This window comes from Salmo salar, chromosome 09, assembly GCF_965601325.2.
Source record: "Salmo salar chromosome 09, fSalSal1, whole genome shotgun sequence".
In the NCBI taxonomy this organism is placed as follows: Eukaryota; Metazoa; Chordata; class Actinopteri; order Salmoniformes; family Salmonidae; genus Salmo; species Salmo salar.
In genome coordinates, this window is record NC_138299.1 from 62,978,973 (window position 1) to 63,002,719 (window position 23,747).

At 41.5% G+C, this 23,747-nt stretch overlaps 3 protein-coding genes across 4 annotated transcripts; 2 read left to right on the forward strand and 1 right to left on the reverse strand.

Moving 5' to 3' along the window:
- Positions 1-1,232: 1,232 nt before the first annotated feature.
- Positions 1,233-3,041, forward strand: urp1 (urotensin-related peptide 1). The gene is made up of 5 exons (XM_045723831.2): positions 1,233-1,377; positions 1,838-1,969; positions 2,152-2,192; positions 2,324-2,429; positions 2,760-3,041. Exons 1-5 carry the CDS (start codon positions 1,275-1,277, stop codon positions 2,789-2,791), a joined length of 414 nt encoding a protein of 137 aa, XP_045579787.1. The 5' UTR covers positions 1,233-1,274; the 3' UTR covers positions 2,792-3,041.
- A 1,050-nt stretch (positions 3,042-4,091) lies between these two features.
- On the reverse strand, positions 4,092-9,000 carry clic2 (CLIC family member 2). The gene is made up of 6 exons (XM_014211812.3): positions 8,711-9,000; positions 6,910-7,019; positions 5,966-6,091; positions 5,772-5,875; positions 5,270-5,451; positions 4,092-4,990 (listed from the first exon to the last, which is right to left on the reverse strand). Exons 1-6 carry the CDS (start codon positions 8,762-8,764, stop codon positions 4,829-4,831), a joined length of 738 nt encoding a protein of 245 aa, XP_014067287.1. The 5' UTR covers positions 8,765-9,000; the 3' UTR covers positions 4,092-4,828.
- A 4,373-nt stretch (positions 9,001-13,373) lies between these two features.
- si:ch73-335m24.2 (protein eva-1 homolog C) lies at positions 13,374-23,584 on the forward strand. Of its 2 annotated transcripts, XM_014211817.3 has the most exons (8): positions 13,374-13,592; positions 20,393-20,595; positions 20,920-21,043; positions 21,305-21,457; positions 21,851-21,994; positions 22,179-22,256; positions 22,391-22,474; positions 22,786-23,584. In XM_014211817.3, exons 1-8 carry the CDS (start codon positions 13,481-13,483, stop codon positions 23,178-23,180), a joined length of 1,293 nt encoding a protein of 430 aa, XP_014067292.1. In that variant the 5' UTR covers positions 13,374-13,480; the 3' UTR covers positions 23,181-23,584. The 2 variants fall into 2 exon arrangements, with proteins under 2 accessions (XP_014067292.1, XP_014067293.1); XM_014211818.3 differs by lacking the exon at positions 22,391-22,474 and having other exon boundaries at positions 13,376-13,592.
- The last annotated feature ends 163 nt before the right edge of the window (positions 23,585-23,747 follow it).

Genomic DNA, 23,747 nt, shown 5'->3' on the forward strand with positions numbered 1-23,747 from the left:
GGTCAAATACTTGTTTCCCTCATTAAAATGCAAATCATTTTATAACATTTTTGACATGCGTTTTTCTGGATTTTTTTGTTGTTATTCTGTCTCTCACTGTTCAAATAAACCTACCATTAAAATTATAGACTGATCCTCAATCAGAGTTAGGCTATCCAAAAATGTTAACTTTTAATCAGCCGCAACTGTAACGTGTATGTTACGAATCGGGAAGCAAGTACAGGGAGTGAAATAAAGAACAAACCAAGGATCACAAGTAGCGTACAGACATAAAACACAGGAACAGAAACTATTTATGCCTGGGGAAAGAACCAAACGGAGAGACAGATATAGGGGAAGTAATCAGGAAGGTGATGGAGTCCAGGTGAGTCTCAGGTGCTCATAACAATGGTGGCAGGTGTGGGTAATAATGAGTAAACTGGCAACATTGAGCGCCGGGGAGCGGGAGTAAACATAACAGCAACCTGCATTTAGAATGACTGCCAAGGTTGGGAAAATGTATAAATGAGACTACCTAAACCATTTAAACAGGAACATCTACTTTCATATTGGATTAGTTCATTTTGTGTAGCATAAGATCAATCAATCAATGTGCATGCAAAAACACAACATTCTAAAAATCAACCTGCAATAGAGCATGCTGGGACATATGATAATGATCAATGTGGTTTTTTTGTGTGTTATGATTGTACAGAAATGTACCATTATACTAGATTATCCAAATATGTAGGCCTACCCTAATAGGTACCAAACAGTACAAGATTATATGTGTATCTCTGAAGGTACATTGTGTATTTTGATCTATTTGTACCTCAGGGAACAATACTGTACCCTAACCATAGCCTTTTTTTCTGAGAGTGTATGACTACAAGGGTAAGACAAAAAAGATACAGAGTCTCTGTGCGTAGAAGGGGCTGTGATTAGAACAGTGAATCATGTTGTCTGTGATGGGATGAACAACCCATTAGAACAAGAAAATGGTGTTAGTCAGACATAAAAAATCTGAGGATGCTGACTGGCCTCTGATTGCTATTGGAGAGTAAACATTTGTTAGGGCCCTCTGAACAAGCAGAGATAGGCCCTAGATGCATTGACAGAATCCCCGAATTGTGTCTATGACGATGGGACCATTACATCAAAACCATTTAGACTGAGACTGGGTGACGTGATAATGTATCGATCCCGTCATGATGGATGGTTGAGGAAGATATAAAAGTGAAGTTCCCAGTCAGGGTAAGATAGTACAGTCCAGAGCCACCTAAGCTATTGTCATCATGCTGTCCTTAGCACTGTTCTACATTTTAGCTGTTATTTGCTCTGCCAGACGGACGCATGCTCTACCACTGTATCCAGACACAAGCTTGGAACCTCAAGAAGGTATGCAAGAGAATCTGTGGTGTGTTTGATATCCCTTGATTTGATCATTTCTGAATAGTCTATGTCTATAATGTTCTATTTTAGGGCATGTCTTGCTGAACCTTATGAGACAATTAAGGTCTCATCCTTTCTTGGTGGAATTGATAGTGTTCAGGTTTCTGATATTCATTCTTAGATCCCAATGCATAATGTTGTGAGGGCAATGTTGAACTCTGAAATTCTTTGTCTGTTGACAGAGAATTTTCTATAACCATGTCGGTCTCCCATAGATGGCAAAGGGGATAGATTTTCCTCTGAGAACATTGATGGCAATAGCTATTTTGACAGTTAAGTTCAGGGTTTGAGTCTGGATTAGGGTGACATAATTGGGTTCACTGGAACTTTCAACAATGGTGTAGGTCTCAGTATTGATGATGGTGATAATACTGTTTGATAATTGAGAGCTGTTTTGTCTGAGCAGAGCTGATCCAGAAGTTGGTGGCGCAGGTGGAGGATGGAGAGAACGCTGAGCTGAATGACCAGAGAGAGGTGAAGAATCTCTACCCTCTTCTGATGCAGCGCAATGGCGCCAGGGATACATGGAATAAAGCAGGTGAGGAGAGACGAAACCTAGAATCAAGACACCAAGGATTGGACATGAATGTTCTGATATCCCATAACTCTTTGCCATATGTTAATCAAAAGGACAATTGGTTTTATTCCAAACAGCTAGTCACCCATGTAACATGATTAGTTCTATATTGAATTTGGTTTCTTTTCTCAATTTTCCTTCAGAAGCTAAAGATTCTGTGCAGCAGGATAAATTTGTCAACATGGTAAGAGTGTTAGAATTTTTTATTGAATGTGTAATACAGAAGAACCCTCTAGGAAAAGCCATTATATTCTGTTCTGTTCTATTTGGTTCTATTTTGCTCCATGTGTCATAAAATATATTGTGCTTTTTTAGGTTGATGATCTGAAGGCGGTGGTCTTGAAGCTCGCTGCAGCCGACAAGCTTCGCTCTCAGGGCTTCCTTCGGTCTGAGCAGAATTTGCCGAAAACCAACAAGAGAGGTGAGTAAGAAGAATGTTATCCTGGACCGACTCTGTTGCCATACCTTCCTTTATGTTCCTTATGTACACAGTAAGAACCGATGTTTGCTGAGGACAATCAAAAACAGTGTTGCATCAACAACGGAAGAAAATGTATCTATGCAGGAATATTTGCAATGCAATAAAGTGTTTGGTAAGGATGTTTAACTAAGGATTGTTCCGTGGAAGGTGAGATGGAGTAACTATAGCATTGCAGGATACAAACAGGATATGATAGGACTCATGAAAGCAGAACTGATGCACATAATCTTGACATTTGTCTTTATCTTCGTCTCTTTCTTCCCTGGATAGCATGCTTCTGGAAATACTGTGTGACAAACTAGAAGCTGTGTGCTGGAGGAGGATAAGATACATTTTGACGATACCTGGACAAGAACACCTTATCTCACCACCCTCACCCCAAGCTGTGTCCCTTATTAAATATTCAAATTACAGCCCCAAGACAATGGGTACATTGGTCATACATAGAAACCTAGAGTAAATGATTGGTAGGAAATATATTTTTTAATCCAGTTGAAAATGGCCTTGCATTGAGGCTGGCTGACAATAAAATGAAATATACAGTATAATGTGGATTGAATGGAAGAACTTCGTTTTTGACACCAACACTGTGTCAGATTGCATATACATTTCTACACAAATACACAGAATACATGCCTAGAACCAATGCTTGGAAGCGAAATGAAGTCAACAACATTACAGTCTAAGACAGTAAAAAAATGTATCATAAGGAATGAGGTTTTGAAGTTTCTGTCGTATGTCTAGGAGATATAAAAAAGCTCAGGAAATATATATATATATATATATATATATATATATTTATATTTTACACATATTTAACCCCTTATTTTTTGGGCACAAATTACAACCATACTGCCATTTGTACCTTACAATTATCGTGAGAGTCTCCTCTTTTCAAAGTGGGGTCAGATCGGACGCAACAGACAGAAGTTGGCACATCAGTGTTACCGACTTCAGACGAGTCCCGTGACACTTGTGGGGGTCGTAGAGCAAAATGTAAAACCCCTTCGTGAGTAACTCCCCTTTCTATAGAGTGGTCATAATAGTTTTATAGGCCAAACCGGTCAGATGCTACAGACGATTTCACAAGAAGACCGATTTTCGGGAGGTCTTATGGTCTGACAGACACCGCTGTACAGTAGCTCGGCCACCTTCCACCGGAGATGTGGAAGGCCGATATCGGTGGATGCGGTGGATTGAGACGCAGCCCATGCAAAAAAAATGAACAGACCGAAATTGATGGGGATATTTTTTATTATGTTACTCAGATTGACGCATGGGTGTGTCAATAGACTTAAGGATTAAACACAAAAATGATCTGTCAACTTATTTAAATTTAGAAATGCACAGTAAAGAAATATTTAGGGTAATCATACAGCATAAATCCGATATGACTACATACAGTATATATGGGTTTCTTTGACATGGTCAGCAATGGTTTCTGTGTTTCCTTTTTACACCCACAAGGGAGCAGCAGAGTCCTAGAGATTTACACACACACACACACACACACACACACACACACACACACACACACATACACACACACACACACACACACACACACACACACACACACACACACACACACACACCCGAGGGTCAGACTCATGAAATAGATTTTATTTTAGTTCACATCATAGTTTGAAAAAACTAGAATCAGGCAGGTGTAATGTATTATGGTAAAACATTTGACCTAAACTTATTTACATGATAATTGACTATTCTCTATGGTAATCATGAGCAACTGTTAAAATAGATTTTATATCACTACATTCAATCACACATAAACATAATTATAATACACTCTTATAGTCTTATACATTCTAATATTATGGGTGTTCAGGTCATAAACATCATGTAAAAAATATATATATATATTTACACTATGGACAAAGAAACACTTAATTAGATAAACAGTCAAATTGCACACTTGGCCTATTTAGTGTGGCATATAATGGGAATTGGCAGTATAATTACTTGAAATGAACATCATACATAGACCATAGTTACCGTAGCAGCCTATTATTAAATTGTCTGTAAAACATAAGGCATTGCAGTTAATTTTGTAAATAATGCACTTTTTAACATAATGCACTTTAAGCGGGTGTGAACTTCTGTACTGATTTGATTCCTAGAATGCCTATTGATTTCAAAGGAATTTCTAAATGTTGATTGTTCCACCTCAAACAATTGACTTGAGATACTTTGATAATGATTGCTGTGGCCTCCCAAAAATGTGTTATATTTTGTTGTTGTGAATGAGTTACCATTTCCATGTAAGGTAATAGTAAAAGAGGACATGTTGTGTAATGGTTGGTTAAAGGTTGGTTATAGGTTTACAGCCTCTTATTGGTCACGTCCAGGTAAGCCTTCTCGATCTCGATGTTGGCAGGGCAGGTCTGTCTGAACTCCTCCCTCTCGTAGGCATTGTTCAGGTACCTCCATACACCAGTGAACTGGACCGGGATGTCAAAGTCACAGTACTTCTTGGCAGCAATCTATCAAATAAAACAGAATACATGGGAAAACTGTTGAATTGTGAGACACTATAAACCATAATAGTCATATTACACTATTTAAATAATGAAGACTGGAGAATAAGGAATGTTAATTCCCAATGGTTAAAAATTAAGTTACACTTCTCCCAGGATTAGAAAGTAAGGATGGGCCCTGTCATTGCATAGGTTGTGTACTACACTTCATAAGACATGCCTAATACCAGAAAATAATCAAATTCATATTCTAAACCGTTTATGTTATAGGCCTATTTGTCTCACCTTGATGACATGCAGCTTGGGCAGCAGGTTGCAATCTGCCAGGGTGAGATGGTTGCCATCCAGGAACTTTCTCTTGGAGAGGGTGATGTTTTCTCTGGAGTTGTGGTCAATCTCTTCAGGGACGGGGGAGTTCAGGTAGAGATCCAGCCGCTTGAACTCCCGCAGCAGCGCCTTCTCTTGGACTGTGGATTGAGAGAGACACAGGCATGTATATCAGACATATATTATATATCTATAGCTATAGAGGTGTTCCTTATGGGCGGCTTTCCCAGACCCAGATTAAGCTTATATATTGGGTGAAAAAGCACTTTCAATTGAGATTCTCCATTGAGCATGCTTTTCAGTCCAGGATTAGGCATGGTCTGGTCCCTAAAATTCACATCAAACCAGCATTTCATGAAGGCATACGCCCATAGTGTATATTCCGTTGAGTACATATTTTCCATTGCCTCATAAGACATGGTCTAATAGATGAATGTGGACTGACTGTAACTTCACTTACAAGTAGTGTTGGCTGGGTTGTTCTTGATGAAAGCGGAGAACTTGGCGAAAATGTCCGCACCCACGTCAAAGGACTCTTTGTTGAGTGGGCTAAGGTGTGGATACCTGAATGGAGGGAGATGAGATGAGTCTGAGTATGAATTTGTTTGAAGAAGGTCAGTGCCTTTCACTTTCTTTAATATAATAACACTATACCTGGGAGGGGCCAGTGTTTGCTCCAGAAACTCCTCGATCTTAATAAAGTCTGTCTTGAGGGTGCCATTGTACAGTAGGAATGGAGGGTTGGTCCCTGGTGCCAAATCCTTCAGCTCTGCTGGCTTCCTAGAGTGTACCAGGGCAGGGTTGGGTGGAGAGGTGGGTAAAGGGGAGGGAGAAAGGGAGTAGACAGGGTCATATATGTGATCATTCCAGCTTTATATCAATAGATACAATGTCGATCATTCAGCGACACAATCACAACGAACACAATGGTTATCAAGCCATGTCAAAATCCAGTGTTGGCATTCTCGATTAATGATTCCAACAATGCCCATGATTCAGTAAGTAAAACACACTGGCATGGGAGTGGCTAGCTCAAAGGGTTCATGTTGTGTGTTTTCTTAATCACTCAGTTATCACATCCTTTCAACGCTTCCTGATCTTATTAACTCACTGGTAATGGGCCTGAGAAATTCACACGGGTTAGATTAAGAAAATATGTTTGTTCAATAACACACTGACCATTCTGCTATTGCTTTAGCCTTGCAAGCACCGCCCTCTATCCCCTCTCTGTATCACACCCCATTGAGTGTTACTTTTACCCTATTAAACGGTTTGGTTTCTGAAAAACATCCTTGTTCTCCCTCAACTCTTAATAGAGCCCTGCGTGAGTGAGGGTTTTGTCTAGAAGGGATACAGTTTATGTCAAAATTGACTTTTCGTAGCAGGTTAGGACAACTCATGCAGTTGGTTAGGAGAATTAATATAGCAAGTTAGGATAATTAGGTTAAGATTACGGAAACGGTTGGGGTTAAGGTTAGCTAAAATGCTAAATAATTACATTTTTGAAGTCAATTTTACATAATCTAGACAGGACCCTGCGTAAGGGGACCTTTAAACAGATGCACAGGAAGTGGAAGGGTGGGAGGCGGGGGGCTTACTTCCTCATGTCGACGGTGGTCACGGTGAACTTGACTCCTTTCAGCCACAGGACCATGAAGAGCCTCTGGCAGAATGGGCAGTTGCCCACGTTCTCTCCATCGTGGCCAGCCTGAAGGACAAGCAGCATTAATAATTGGGTTTAGGTTTGGTTATAGCCTGGTTCTGTTTGTGCTGTATTGCCAACTCCTTGGTCATTGTCATACCAAACAATGACCATAGGAGTTGGGGCGGAAGGGTAGCCTAATGGTTAGAGCGTTGGACTAGTAACCGAAAGGTTGCAAGATCGAATCCCCGAGCTGACAATTAACAAATCTGTCGTTCTGCCCCTGAACAAGGCAGTTAACCCACTGTTCCTAGGCTGTCATTGAAAATAAGAATTTGTTCTTAACTGACTTGCCTAGTTAGATAAAGGAAAAATAAAAAGTTGGCAAGACAATATTAACATATCTGTGACCAGGCTAGTTTACCAGTAGTATATTTCATAGACAGCAATATATGAGAACTGCCAGAAGACTCACGGTCACATGTAAGATATTGTGCCCTTTCCAAATTCCGATGGCTTTATGTTAACATTGTCCATGTTATCCATTACAGTAAGTCCTGATCTCAAACCCTATCATGCAATTCATATTCATCTCATGACAAAAGACACAAATATACACACTTGTAGTGGTGGGAGTGGCTGGGGTATTTTAGGAGCTGCTACTTGATAGAAAAAGCAGACATTGTGTTGGAGAGGAAGATAACGGTAGATAACGGCCTCTGGTATTGAGAAACTAATGTAATTGTTCACTCACTGTTGTACGCAATTAGATCTTTTTTTTTGTGTGTGTGTGTGTGTGTGTGTGTGTGTGTGTGTGTGTGGTTTAAGCAACGCTCCCCACACAACCTGACAGAGATTGAGAGGATCTGCAGAGAAGAATGGGAGAAACTCCCCAAATACAGGTGTGCCAAGCTTCTAGCGTTGTACCCAAGAAGACTCGAGGCTTAAATCACTGATAAAGGTGCTTCAACAAAGTACTGAGGAAAGGGTATGAATACTTATGTAAATATGAAATGTAAAATAAAACTGTTTTTGCTTTGTCATTATGGGGTATTGTGTGTAGATGTCAGTGTGTGGGCGTGTCTGTCTCATCGGGGGCCAGGGGTTCCCAGCGTCTTGCCAGCTCCTCCTGGGCGTGTGGTGATAAGGTGGCCTCCAGTATCTGGCGTCATTACACAGGGATAAAGGCCACTCTCACTGAGGAGTGTATGCTCAGACACACACACACACACACACACACACACACACACACACACACACACACACACACACACACACACACACACACACACACACACACACACACACACACACACACACACACACCAGGCTTTACGTAACCCTAGATGACGACCGTTCATGGAGAGCCAAGCTCGGATTGATGGTGCCCATAATGTAGATCTCTGCCCCTCTACAATGCTGAGTGCTGATAAGTGAACTACAAATCTTGGTCACATTCCAGTTTTTACCAATCCTGAACACAACACTACAAGTATTGAGCCCTTATTTGAAACAGAGGCTATGGCTGAAGTGGCTGAAGCTTACATTACAGCTCGATTTTGTACATTTAATTTGCTTTCACATGAAACACTTTTGAGTTATGTTTTTCTGTATTTCAATCATCACATAATTTACATCTTCTTACATATTGTTGAAATAATAGACATTCATAGGCAGTATGTTAGAATTAAAACGAATTATTATTTTCTTATTCTAAACTGAAGGAAACACAATACTAAACTAAACACAATACTGACCTTTATGAAGAGTTCAATAGTCGGGTCTTTGTCGGAGTTCTGTCGTAGTGCCATTTTGTCCAAAAGCTGTGTTGTGTGGTGCCAAGTTCAGAAGCGTTTTCCAACAAGTGTCCTCAGACCCAACCAAAACCTGTTGACGCTGAAGACTCCAAGTCCACTGAAGTAAAACCTCACTATGCCCTTGAGTCTGCTATATATCTGTGTGCTCTAGTGTGCTGGTTTATATATGGATCTTAAGAGGCAGTGTAAGACCCTTGTGGCTGGCATGCTTTGTCTGAGGGCTTCATGAGGCTATCACTGTGAAAAGTCAGAGGAGGGGGTGGGTCCAGAGGATGGGCGTGGTCCCCCCTTATATAAACAGTGCCAAGCTCTCTCTATGAGGAGAGCCTAAAATAGGTCCTATTATTTGTCAGTTGATAATGGTTAATCAAACGATGTAGAAATATAGTTTCACCATGTGACAAAAAAACCTGATGGCCATCATATTCCCCATACTGACAGTATAGCCATATTGAATACACTGTTTTGATGATTTGTCACACTAGTAACAGTGTACACGTTATACTTTTTGGCTCGCTCCTTACAAAGCATGTACTGTATTGGAATATACTGGCAACCATTAACACCTCATTTGATTTGGAAATGTCATTTGATTTGGAAACTGAGTGGCTCTCAGTTTCACAAGTGGCTTTCATCTGTTTGACCAAGTGATTGCTTTGGTAACTGGACTTCCAGATGAGGATATTTTGTGATGAGACCCAATCGCGCATAAGAAACAAATATATATATCAAACATATTTTTTATGCTGTGTTATGGTAAGGATTTCTGGAAAAAAATTCTGACATTTGCCCAGAATTGCCAGTAACCTTTAAGACTACACGGTTAGCTACCTTAATATAAAACTAAGATCTACGACTGTTATCCCTGTAAAAATAAATCTGTGATAAAGCGTTTATTTAATTACATTTTTTAATATGTCAGGAATGCATGATATCTTGCCAGCAGTAGAATCTAGCCGGCATGATTTTAGTGAAATCACATGGGTGTTTGGGGTTAATGTTGGTACTTGTTGAGTCACAGGGGAGGTGGAGGCACGGGTCATTGTGTCATGATTGGAGAACCCCCAGCCTACATCCCCTGGGTAGAGGGAATGGAACGGATTCGTTTTGCTTTCAGTTCCCATCTGAGGGTATAGCGGTGGAACAGGGAAATTTAAGAAAACCAAAAGGGTTTGTCCATAAACCATAAATAGGCACAAGCTGCTCTAAGGAAGATGGTTTGTCACGAGTCCTTAGCTCATCGAATAACGCAAGGATCTAATCAAATCAAATCAAAGTTTGTCACGTGCGCCAAATACAACAGGTGTAGACCTTACAGTGAAGTGCTTACTTACAGGCTCTAACCAATAGTGCAAAAAAGGTATTAGGTAAACAATAGGTAGGTAAAGAAATAAAAGAACAGTAAAAAGACAGGCTATATACAGTAGCAAGGCTATATACAGTAGCGAGGCTACATACAGACACCGGTTAGTCAGGCTGATCGAGGTAGTATGTACATGTAGATATGGTTAAAGTGACTATACATATATGATGAACAGAGAGTAGCAGTAGCGTAAAAGATCTACTGATTATTTGTGAGGACATAGGTAAATATGAATGAACCAGTCAGCACGTTATCAATGACAATCCATTATAATGCAGTTATAATAAGCATGTATGATCTCCTGTCATTTAATCAGGCCCGTACATGCTTATAACAAATAAAGCATTAAAACTGCAGGGTGTTATATTGTTATATCTACAGTACATTATATTCTAGATGTGAATTCATTGAATTAATTTGATATGATTGTCACTTTACACCTCCCAGGAGACAAGGTTTTAGTTCTCCTTTCACTGAAGTGTGTAATAACTGAGAAATCAGTTGGCAGTTGTAACATCTGCAGGGGAAATTTAGTTGCTCCAGCTGTACATATGTAAACCCAGTATAAATAAGTCTAGGGGGGAGTTCACCAATTTCTGACATCTTTCAGCAGTGTGGAGACGGCTCAGGAAACACATGCCTTCCAAGGGGCTAAAACCTTGATAAGACAAGGAGTCCAGGGACAAATGACTGAACAATATGGACCTCTGCTCAGTGTACTTCTAGTCTCAGATATATAGTATCTGGCGCCCCAGGGTCTGATGGGTATTTCCATCACAGAGAGAGGAGGATAAAAAGAAAACGCTCGACATGGAAACTCCCAGCAAATCCTGGAAATGAAACAAATAACCCGCAGCCAGAACAGGAAATTATCCAGCAGGGAGAGTAACAAAGCAGCCTCCTCCAATGAAGAACGAATAGGAGGTCATACCATAGACATCAGTGGAGGCTGCGGAAGGAAGAACGGCTCATAATAATGGCTGGAACGGAGCAAATGGAATGGCACCAAACCATGTGTTTAATGTATTTGATACCATTCCACTCATTCCACTCCAGCCATTACCACGAGCGTGTCCTCCCCAATTAAGATGCCACCAACCTCCTGTGATAGACATAGGCGGAGTTCCCTTCAGGACTTAGTCACCGCATTGACACTCATTGGGAGGTGTTCTGGATTTCAGTGGTGCGTTTGTTGGATCACTTGTCAAGTTAAAATAACTTAGGTGGTAAGGGAAAGTTGGAAATGTGGGATCAATAGGTTTTCTCAATAGGATCAAAAAGCAGGGATGTGTATCTATCCAAGCCCCTATGAATTCCATCTGAATTACTGTATCGCTCCAAGAGTGTCCAAGAGTGTGACTCATCTTGGAATTGGTTGACCTTTAGAGCAGGGTTCCCCAACTGGTGGCTCACAATAATGGTTGGAAAGGAGCGAATGGAATTAAGGTGCCACCAACCTCCTGTGATACAGGCATGCATTTCAATTGCCTTGAATAAACCTGTCTATGTAAAAAGACAATATTTATTCATTAATGTGTTTGCAACACTACTGTTATTTAATATACTACTTACTATTTACTTTCATCCTTTCTTACATTTGGACAGCTGAAGCAAGCACACAACTTTTCTTCAGGTAATGTACCTTTCCTAGTAAATCACATTTTTGGACCAGGATAAGAAAAATGGAAACAACAGATATGTCACAAACGTATGGAGCAATGAAACAAGTATTAACATAAACATTGTGAGAATGAAGTGTGATATCTGGAGTGTTACTGGAAAAGCAGAGCTGGCTGGAAATGTGTTACTAGCCATTGACCTCTCTCTTCCCCTTCCACAGAGCAGAGGAAAAGAAAAGGCCTATCTCAAGGAGACAGACTAGCCATATCTCCATTAGACACACAGCATCTGGAAGTGAGCCCCTCTGGAAAACCACCTCTTTGAGGAAGTCCCAAATGGCACCCTGTTGCCTATATAGTGCACTAATTTTGACCAAGACTCATTACAAGAAGTGCACTATAAAGGGATAGGGTTTCTTTTGGACAGAGGTGTAAAGTAACTAATTACAGCTACTCTTGTTACTGTAATTGACTAGCTTTTCCGAGTACTTATACTTTGAGTATTTTTGAAAGTCAGTAATTTTACTTATACTTGAGGAAAATTGAATTATAGTAACAGTACTTCTAGTTGAGTAGGATATTTCACTGCTCTTAAAAGATACATTTTGTGAGTGAGGGACTGAGTGAGTGAAGGAAAGAGTGTGAATGGGGGAGTGAGTGAATATCAGCCGGTCCCCTGGACAAGTAACAAGTAACAGAGGGGGGAATGAGGGATTGAATAAGTGAAAGAATTAGACATGTTTATTTATGGAGTCTGTATGTAGAAGTACTGTATATAGAAGTCTGGCAACTTTGTTTATTAACTTTATTTTGTATATATTTTTTTACCAATACATCTTCATTTACTTGAATGTTTAAGTTGACAAATGTTAATAGTATATTTTTGACAAATCCTTCGTTTTCACATGTAGATGTGCCTTGCTGCAACTCATAAAATAAATAAAACCGTAGTTCCTACTGTACATACATTTCCTCTCATGTGTAACGACGTTCAGGTAACCTTAGCGAAAATAGATAATTATCAAGGTCAATGTTTTTATTTTAAAGTACTTTTAAATTGGCTACTTTTTAATTTGAATGTATTTTTAGTTTTTTTTTACTCCAGTAATATTACCTCTACTTGAGTAAAATGTAATTAAAGAAACAATAGTCCTACTTGAGTAGGATATTTCACTACTCTTTCCACCCCTGCATTTGGAATGCAGATAACCTCTTTGTCTATATGAACAGGACCCTCCATGTTGACCAGTGGGCTGCTGGGGGTCTTGATTCGGCCATTACACACGCAGGGTCAATACATGTTATCACACTAAACAAAGAAGGTATCCATGTGGACCTAATAGCTGTGTTGAGTTGATTGATTTTAACCTCAATAACATTGGTCTCTTCTTATATACAGTAGGTCTATAGTTCTCACACCTTGGATGGTAGGTGAGAATCACACAAATGGACAAAAATGCTTGCATGCACACCCACAAGGACATGCATGCACACATGCACGCACAATTGTACGTACGTACGCACACACACACACACACACACACACACACACACACACACACACACACACACACACACACACACGTCAGCTGATCCTTTTGACTGTGAAAAGGGGGACTGTTCGACGGTCAAGACAATGGGTAACATTGACCACTCGATCACGGTCAAGAAAACAGCCAAGCAGCATCGCATAGTGATAAACCCCACTGGTGGTGTGTAATATAGAGGATGGGCACCATGACAGTTCCATGGAGCTTCTGGAGGTCCTGCTGGTCTCTGTCCCTCTTCCTTATCCTGGCTCTGAACACACACAGCGCATGGTCCTCTCCAGATTTCTCCGGTAAGTGTGTTTTTGGCCTTTGTTATTGCTGTTATAGAGAAAAAGTGGGGAAAATAGATACTGGTATGTTTCACTCAGCACTACATGCTGTGTAGAGAGGAAGCCTACGCAAGACACTAGCAGCATCCCAAATGGCACCCGGTTTGCTCACAGGTCTCTGGCCAAAGTTGTGCACTATATAGGGAATAGGGTGTCATTTGGGACGGTACATTCCCTGATTTATCTCCTGGACATCCTGTGCCAACAAACAGCGGCAGCGGTTCACTGTGAGAGACAAGAGTCAGGGTTACAGGGTTAAAGCACCCTGTCCTTCTCATTGACAATAATGTCATTATAATAACCATTATAATTCTGAAAATATAATTCTTGTTTAATTCTCCACATATCACTGATAATGGCCATGCACGATTATCTGTTTCAGTACACATATCAAGCAAACAGAATCTAGAATTATAGGCTTGAGTAATAGTATTTTTTTGTAGTTAAATAAGAATAACATTGACACCTGTTTGAGATTATAGCAGTGATATACACTCAGTGGTCAGTTGAAGTACACCACCCTGTTCATGAAAATGGTTTGCTCATACAGGCATCAAGGCAGACAGGCATCAAGGCATTCAGTTACTGTTTATTTGAACGTTAGAAATGGCAAAACGAGTCACCTAAGCGACTTTCAGTGTGGTATGATCGTCAGTGCCAGGCGTGCCAGGCATGCCGGTTCCAGCATCTCAGAAATGGCCGGCTTCCTGTGCTTTTCACCCACGACAGTGTCTAGGGTTTACAGAGAATGGTGCCACAAACAAAAAGCATTCAGTCAGCGGCAATCGTGTGGGCGTAAACAGCTGTTGATAAGAGGTTTAAGGAGAATGGTAAGAATCGTGCAAGCTAACAGGCGGGCCACAAACATACAAATAACGGCGCAGTGCAACAGTGGTGTGCAGAACGACATCTCGGAACACACAACTCGTCGGTCTTTGCCACGGATAGGCTATTGCTGCACACCACCACACCGGATTCCATTCCTATCAGCTAAAAACAAGAAGAAGCAGCTCCAGTGGGCATGCAATCAATAAGACAGAACAATTGAGGAGTGGAAAAACATTGTCTTGTGCGACAAATCCCGGTTCCTGTTGCATCATGCTGATGGCAGAGTCAGGATTTAGCATAAGCAGCATCAGTCCATGGCCCCATCTTGCCTGGTATCAATAGTAAAGGCTGGTGGCGGTGGTGTAATGGTGTGGGGAAGGTTTTCCTGGCACATGTTAGGTCCCTTGATATGAATTATGCAACATTTCCATGCCCTGAAGAATTCAGGCTGTTCTGGAGGCAAAGGGGGATCCAACCTGGTACTAGATGGATGTACCTAATAAAATGTCCAGTGGGTGTATTTGTGTTGTCCTGGTTGCATATTCATTGATGAATGTCAGACACTTCAGCATGACAACAAACAGAGATGTTACATGATGATTTATTTGGACAAGATAGACAGCCAGTCCATGCTGGGGTGACCACTACTGTCCAGTGTTGCCTTTGTCTGGGGCTTGTCATTGTCACTCCATCTCTATATCTGACCACTACAGGGATCAACATCTGTGTATGGGTGTGAGCAATGAGCTGCTCTAAGAATAGCACATTGTGAGGGAGAGACTGGTACTGCCCTACCGTGGCTCTGCAGAGCTGCATGCCATTGGGGAACACAAAACAGACCCAGCCAGGAAGAGACAGACAGGGGCCAGGGCATAGAAATAGAATGACTAGAAAGGATATTCCTTCTATTCATTCTATTTCTATGGCCCAGGAAATCGCTGTGACAATAAGATGAGTCCAAATCCAACAATAGAATAAGAATGACTAGAACAGATAATATCCCTTTAAGTCAAAATTATGTCCATTCTAGGGATTCTATTTCTATGGATCCAACTCTGTTATGAACTCTGTTATCCTATGTGTTTGTGTATCATAGCGCAACACTGCTCAGGAGAGCTACTCCCAATGTTTGGGACACAACCCTCTTGTAACCAGGGCTGGGTGACCATGAGTACAATGACACAGGACACAGAATGTACAATGTGTCAAACTGTTGCTTCACAGATGAAGCCTAGTCCTCAATTAAGAAGCATTTTCAAACAATGGAGATTCTCCAATAAAATGACTTTTTTGTCCAGGATAGGCTTCGTCAGTGTCAGGTAAACCGGCCAAGATGGTTTATCAAATCAAATGTATTTATAAAGCCCTTCTTACATCAGCTGATATCTCAAAGTGCTGTACAGAAACCCAGCCTAAAACCCCAAACAGCAAGCAACGCAGGTGTAGAAGCACCTGCATTACATGAGATGTCATATAATTTCATTGTTAAAAGATGATGACTTAGGAAAAACAAACTCATTCTGTGTTTAGTGGATTCTTTTATTTGTATGGCAATTGATTTATTACTAACTCTACTTTATTTAGTCTTGGTTCAACAAGTCAAGTGTATCAAGCCCTATATGGCTTCTTGAATGTGAGGTCATCCTTTATTTCTTAAATATGTTTCATAAACTCTGAACAGCTTGTCAACTAGTAAAAAGCTGAATAAAACCACTCCCAGAAGATTAGATACAGAGACTTCAGAAAGTACACTACATACACAAAAGTATTTGGACACCCTTTCAAATTAGTTGATACGGCTATTTCAACCACACCCGTTGTTGACAGGTGTATAAAATCGAGCACACAGCCATGCAATCTCCATAGTAAACATTGGCAGTAGAATGGCCTTACTGAAGAGCTCAGTGACTTAAAACATGGCACCTTTCCAACAAGTCAGTTTGTCAAATTTCTGCCCTGCTAAAGCTGCCCCGGTCAACTGTAAGTGTTGTTATTGTGAAGTGGAAACGTTTAGGAGCAACAACAGCTCTGCCACAAAGTAGTAGGCCACACAAGCTCACAGAACTGGACCGCCTAGTGCTGAAGCGCGTAGCGAGTAAAAATCATCTGTCCTCGGTTGCAACACTCACTACCGAGTTCCAAACTGCCTCTGGAAGCAATGTCAGCACAATAACTGTTAGTCGGGAGCTCATGAAATGGGTTTCTATGGCCGAGCAGCCGCACACAAGCCTAAGATCACAATGCGCAATGTCAAGTGTTGGCTGGAGTGGTGTAAAGCTCGCAGCCATTGGACTCTGGAGCAGTGGAAATTAGTTCTCTGGAGTGATAAATCACGATTCACCATCTGGCAGTCCGATGGACAAATCTGGGTTTGGCGGATGCAAGGAGAGCGCTACCTGCCCCAATGCACAGTGCCAACTGTGAAGTTTGGTGAAGGAGGAATAATGGTCTGGGGCTGTTTTTCATGGTTCGGACTAGACCCCTTAGTTCCAGTGAAGGGAAATCTTAACGCTACAGCATACAATGCATCTAGACAATTCTGTGTTTCCAACTTTGTGGCAACAGTTTGGGGAAGGCCCTTTCCTGTTTCAGCATGGCAATGCCCCCGTGCACAGAGCGTGGTCCTTACAGAAATGGTTTGTCGAGATTGGTGTGGAAGAACTTGACTGGCCTGCACAGAGCCCTGACCTCAACCCCATCGAACACCTTTGGGATGAATTGGAACGCCGACTGCGAGCCAGGCCTAATCGCCCAACATCAGTGTCTGACCTCACTAATGTTCTTGTGGCTGAATAGAAGCAAATCCCTGCAGCAATGTTCCAACATCTAGTGGAAAGCCTTTCACAGAAGAGTGGAGGCTGTAATAGCAGCAAAGGGAACCAACTCCATATTAATGCCCATGATTTTGGAATGAAATGTTCGACAAGCACATACTTTTGGTCATGTAGTTTATTCTCACCCCTCGACCTTTTCCACATTTTGTTGTGTTACAGCCTGAATTTAAAATTGATTCAATTTAGATTGTTTTTACGCTGGCCTACACACAATACCCCATAATGTCTAAGGTAATTCTGTTACTCGAAATGTTAACAAATGAATTAAAAATGAAAAGCTCAAATGTCTTGAGGAGTCAATAAGTATTCAACCCCTAAGTTGAGGAGGATACAGTTATCTGTAAGGCCCCTTAGTGGAGCCGTACTCCTAAACATGCATCCTGTTTGCAACAAGGCAGTAAAGTAATACAGCAAAACATTTGGCAAAGCAATTCACTTTTTGTGCTGAATACAAAGTGTTATGTTTCAGGCAAATCCAAAACAACACATTATTGAGTACCACTCTGTAAGGAAGTCTGTGTGTAGCTGGTGTATAGGAGTCAGGCGCAGGACAGCAGATATGAGTAAATAAACTTATTTTACTCGACATATAATAAATGCAATACAAAAACAGAGCCCACAATAACGGCCCTTCCTACATAGAAACAATCACTCACAAACAAACATGGGGGAACAGAGGTTAAATAATGAACAGGTAATTGGGGAATTGAAACCAGGTGTGTAAGACAAAGACAAAACAAATGGAAAATGAAAAGTGGATCGGCGATGGCTAGAAGGCCGGTGACATCGACCGCCGAACGCCGCCCGAACAAGGAGAGGGACTGACTTCGGCGGAAGTCGTGACACACTCTCCATATTTTCAAGCATAGTAGTGGCTGCATCATGTTATGGGTATGCTTGTATTCGTTAAGGACTGGGTAGTTTTTTAAGTTTAAAAAAGAAACGGAATGGAATAACCTAAAACACAAGGCCAAATCTAGTTGCTTACCAAGAAGACAGTGAATGTTCCTGAGTGGGGGAGTTACAGTTTTGTCTTAAATCTGCTTGTAAATCTATGGGAAGACTTGAAAATGGTTGTCTAGCAATGATCAATGACCAATTTGATCGAGCTTGAAGAATTTTCTAAAGGATAACGTTTGAATATTGTACAATCCAGGTGTGCAAATCTCTTAGAGACTTACCCTGTCACGCCCTGATCTGTTACAGCTGTCCTTGTGCGTGTCTCCACCCCCCATCTTCCCCATTATCCCCTGGGTACTTCTACCTGTGTTTTCTGTCTGTTTGTTGCCAGTTCATCTTGTTTGTTCAAGCCTACCAGCGGGTTGCTTCAGCTCCTGTTTACCCTAGTCTCTCTTTTTCTCGTCCTCCTGGTTTTTGACCTTTGCCTGTCGTGACCCTGTAGCCGCCTGCCTGTCTCTGAGCCTGCCTGCCGTCCTGTACCTTGGGCTCTGCTCTGGATTATCGACCCCTGCCTGCCTTGACCTGTCGATTGCCTGCCCCTGTGGTTACAATAAACATTATTACTTCACACAGTCTGCACTTGGGTCTTACCTTGATTCCTGATATACCCAGAAAGGCTCACAGCTGTAATCGCTGCCAAAGGTGATTCTAACATGTACAGTATTGACTCAGAGGTGTGAATACTTATATTAATTCGATATTTTTGTATTTCATTTTCAATAAATCTGCAAAAATTTCTAAAAACACGTTTTCACTTTGACATTAGGGGCATTGTGTATAGATGGGTAATAAATAAAAATAAATTCAACCTATTTTGAGTTCAGGCTGTAACACAACAAAAATGTGGAATAAGTTAAATCAGATCAAATTTTATTGGTCACATACACATGGTTAGCAGATGTTAATGTGAGTGTAGCGAAATGCTTGTGCTTCTAGTTCTGACAGTGCAGTAATAACTAACAAGTAATCTAACAATTCCACAACAATTTCCTCATACACACAAATCTAAGTGGATGGAATAAGAATATGTACATATAAATATATGGAGGAGCGATAGCCGAGCGGAATAGGCAAGATGCAGTAGATGGAATACAATACACTATATACATATGAGATGAGTAATGTAAGATATGTAAACATTATTAAAGTGGTATTATTTAAAGGGACTTGTGATCCATTTATTAAAGTGGTCAATGATTTGAGTCTGTAAGTAGGCAGCTTCTGTGTTAGTGATGGCTGTTTAACAGTCTGATGGCCTTGAGATAGAAGCTGTTTTTCAGTCTCTCAGTCCCAGCTTTGATGCACCTGTACTGACCTCGCCTTCTGGATGATAACGGGGTGAACAGGCAGTGGCTTGGGTGGTTGTTGTCCTTGATGATCTTTTTGGCCTTCCTGTGACATCGGGTGCTGTTGGTGTCCTGGAGGGCAGATAGTTTTCCCCCGGTGATGCGTTGTGCAGACTGCACCACCCTGTGGAGAGCCTTGCGGTTGATGGCGGTGCAGTTACCATACCAGGCAGTGATACAGCCTGACAGGATGCTCTCAATTGTGCATCTGTAAAAGTTTGTGAGTGTTTTAGGTGCCAAGTCAAATTTCTTCAGCCTCCTGAGGTTGAAGAGGTGCTGTTACGCCTTCTTCACCACACTGTCTGTGTGGGTGGACCATTTCAATTTGTCCGTGATGTGCATGCCAAGGACATTAAAACTGTACACCTTCTCCACTACTGTCCCGTCGATGTGGATAGGGGGGTGCTCCCTCTGCTGTTTCCTGAAGTGCACGATCATCTCCTTTGTTTTGTTGACGTTAAGTGAGAGGTTGTTTTCCTGACACCACACTCCAGTCAAGGGGTATGAATACTTTCTGAAGGCACTGCATGACAGGGTGTTTGTTTGAACAGTGTTATATTGTGCTGTTGGCATTGCCTGCCTCTAAAATGGCAAATCAATTACAGTACAATATTTTGGCATAATAATCCCCGTCCTTGCTTTATAGGGCCTATTTCTTTGAATAATTTTCTATGTGCATTTTCTGCTCCATTTCTTGAGAGGTGGTGAATTTGATCAAAAGCATTGGACAGTTGTCAGTTTGATCTTTGAGGTCTAAGTCTTATCTCCATGCATACCATTTGTTCCTTTTCAGTGTACCTCCACACAATACTTAGAAACCACACTGCTCATGCCTGTGATGGAGACACCCTTTCTATCAAGTGTCCCTCCAGAACCTCTGTGTCCGTCCTGTCAGCATTCTACGGACGCCGTGTCCCCAGCAAGAACTTATGTCCCCCTGAAAACACAAACATGACTGAGGACAACACTGGATGCACTTCCTCTGTCGCTATCCAGGTACAGTATAGTAATTAGCCACACAGCGTTGTCCTCTAATACCGACAGCAAAACAGAAGCCAACTTATCAGCAGTTATCAGCAGTTTGCTCCACAAGTTGATAACATTTTACTCTTCACTTAAGTACTATTAATCCCATACTGTTGGGAATTACTACAGCAGTGATTGAATAAGTTGTGGGTTTGAACCTGGGTCTCCGGTATGCCTCAAGACTGTCTGCTGAGCTAGAGCCTTTTGATGAGTAACCTTGCCTGAGACCTAAGGACTTGCACGTAAATGTGCATATATTTCTCACACTCAGACGTTGTTGTATTGTCCCTGCAGAAAGTGGTGTCGGAGTGTCAGGACCGGCGTTCCTGTCATATACCTGTCATTAGCCCAGTGTTTGGTCAGGACCCCTGTCCCCTCACCAGCAAGTACCTCATAGTGTCCTACAAGTGCCGCCCAGGTAAGACTAGTCCACAGGGTTTGATTGTGCGAGGGTAACACAAACTGTCATAAACTGCGGTTGTGAATTTAGGAGACAAAAGATTTTGAGTAGTACTCCACAACTGGATACATTAGATACATCAGGAAATGTATTATCGGACACAGAATTACATTTGTCTGTTTCTATTTAACTGAATAGAATAATATCTAATTCTATTGAAATATACAGTATTATACAGTAAGTTTGTCAGTGATCGATACTGCTGTTTTTATCTTTCAGAGCACCACCGTACTAGGTTGGTGTGTGAAAACGAGAGACTGAGGCTCGTGTGTAAGAATAACACTGTCCTGGCTATCTACTCGGCTACATTTGGCCACCTGCTGCACGGGAGTCCCAACTGTCCTCAGGAAACTGCACCACAGCCTGACATGGGTCTGAAACCATAGTCATTGGTGTGAAACAGGGAACTAAAGTGTCCTCTAGTGGTCAAATACTAGGATAAAAATAATGTGCATTTATCAATACATAATCAATGGTGTGTTACTATGTTACTTACTACAGATGAGTAACACATGAGTAGGCATAAGGTACATGGATATACGCTTGAGCTATGCATGTTTTCAACCTCTATAGCCTACTGTATATCAGAGTCAGACCAGGATCAAATAAATACCTATTTTAAATACTTGTGCTTGATTAAGGTTGGAGTTTGTACTTTGGGGACTAGTCCTTTTGCTTGTTTGTATCAGACTATATCAAGCACAGCTCAAGTATTTGAAAGTATTTTACTTATTTGACTGATCAGAGTGTACATCTATCCTTCAGAGTGTCTGTCACCATCTGCCCTGAGGAAGGTGTCACGCAGGTGTCATGGCCGAGCCAACTGCTCAGTGCTAGCTGACACTCAGAACTTTGGGGACCCATGTTTTCCTGGCACCAGGAAGCACCTGAGAGTGTCCTTTACATGTGGTATGTGACTAGAAGTCAAAGAGCCACTACCATGTGAGAGACACAAACATCATGGTGTCTATAACCCACAGTTGAAGAAATAGTTTTCATATCATCTTTCCCTCTGTTTTCATGGTCTCACCAGATTACTGAGAAAATGTTTCAGGAGAAATTGATCACAATGAACCCTCTTTTGCCTCACCAGTTCCTCGATATCTCTTGGAGGATGTGGGACGGAGCGGATCAACATCAGACCCTTTCTTGATCTCAGACTACACACATGGTAAGACACCTACAAATACATGTATCCAAGTAAATGTAGCTTTAGCTCAGCTACTAGCTGTGCAATTAGGTCGGTGGACAATATGATTTGTAGCCGTTGGGCAGAAGGCACAGTAAGTCCCTTCTCATCTGCAGGAGGCTGGTACACTGGCCCCGGCATCATCAGGCCTCAAAACGTGCTTTATACCAACTCTCTGGAAATTTTTGACAAAATACTGGGTAGGTCTTTTGTTTTCTGTGTGCATGTTGGCTGGTTACTCATTAGCAGGGCCTCTTTGTACTTTATATAATACGCCTTGTCTTACTTAATGATCAGCAGTCACCCATCATTAGCCTGGTCCCAGATCTGTTTGTTCTGTATAGCTGTAGGATTTGGCTAGACAGCACAAACAGGTCTGGGAGCAGGCCCACCAATTGTAACTATCTTGATTGTATAGCTGTCAATATAGGCTTTGTCTTCTATCTATTTCTCATTGAGCAATATCATGCTAGTTTCACCCCAGACTTGTGTATCATCCCTCCACCCACAGGTCTTCCAGAGAGAGTGGCCCTCTACTTTGTCTCAGGGATCTGCGCGGGTCTAGTCTTCCTGCTCTGTCTGTTCGGCCTGCGCTCCACCGTGGTGAGGGACATCAAGGACTTGGCAACAGAGCTGGGGGATGAGCTCAAGGCCAGCCGCAGACCCCGCCGGGAAGTCATGGAGGACCAGTATGACGACGACACCTCTGATGCCTCCTCCTTCCGCCGCCTCACCCAGTCCTACCGTGCGGCGGATATCTTCAGTCCAGCGACCATGACGGTGGAGATGGTGGAGAGGGAGGGAGAGGAGAAGGAGATGCCCAAGTTCGGAGACATCTGGCCCCACAGGGACTCTAGCCCATACGCCATCCATAAGATAATAGGGAATAGAATAGAATATCCATAAAATAAAAGCCTGCAGTGCCCAAGAATCCACAGGAGTAGAGTAGAATAGAATCAAATTGAATAGAATAGACATAAGGTAAAGGCCAGCAGTGTCTGAATATCTCTAGGTATTTTATTGTATTCTATACTATACAGAAAATAAAAGGCCTGCAATGCCTGAGGATCCACAGGAAAGCTTGTGGGAATAGACAGCAGCAACACATTAATCATGGACTGAAAATGAATATTTAGTAGACATTATTTTATTGTAATTTCATGTTATCTATCTTTCCTTAATGTACGTTTTATATGATTTGGTGGCCTAACCTCATATTCAGATAATTGGAAGAAGCACACACATAATAACAAGTTCAACATGTTTTTAGTTGGTGGGTTTCAATAAACGTAATAACTTTTTGCCTAGAAGTTTTGGGAAATCGTAAGACAATTTCAATTGCACTGAGTCAAATCAAATGTTTCTTTGATTTAGGCCTTTTTTGTACCATTAAATTCCATCAATTGGTGATCTTCATGTAGCCTACAGTAAACTGTCCAGTAGATGACGCCATCCTCAAACTATGGTATACAG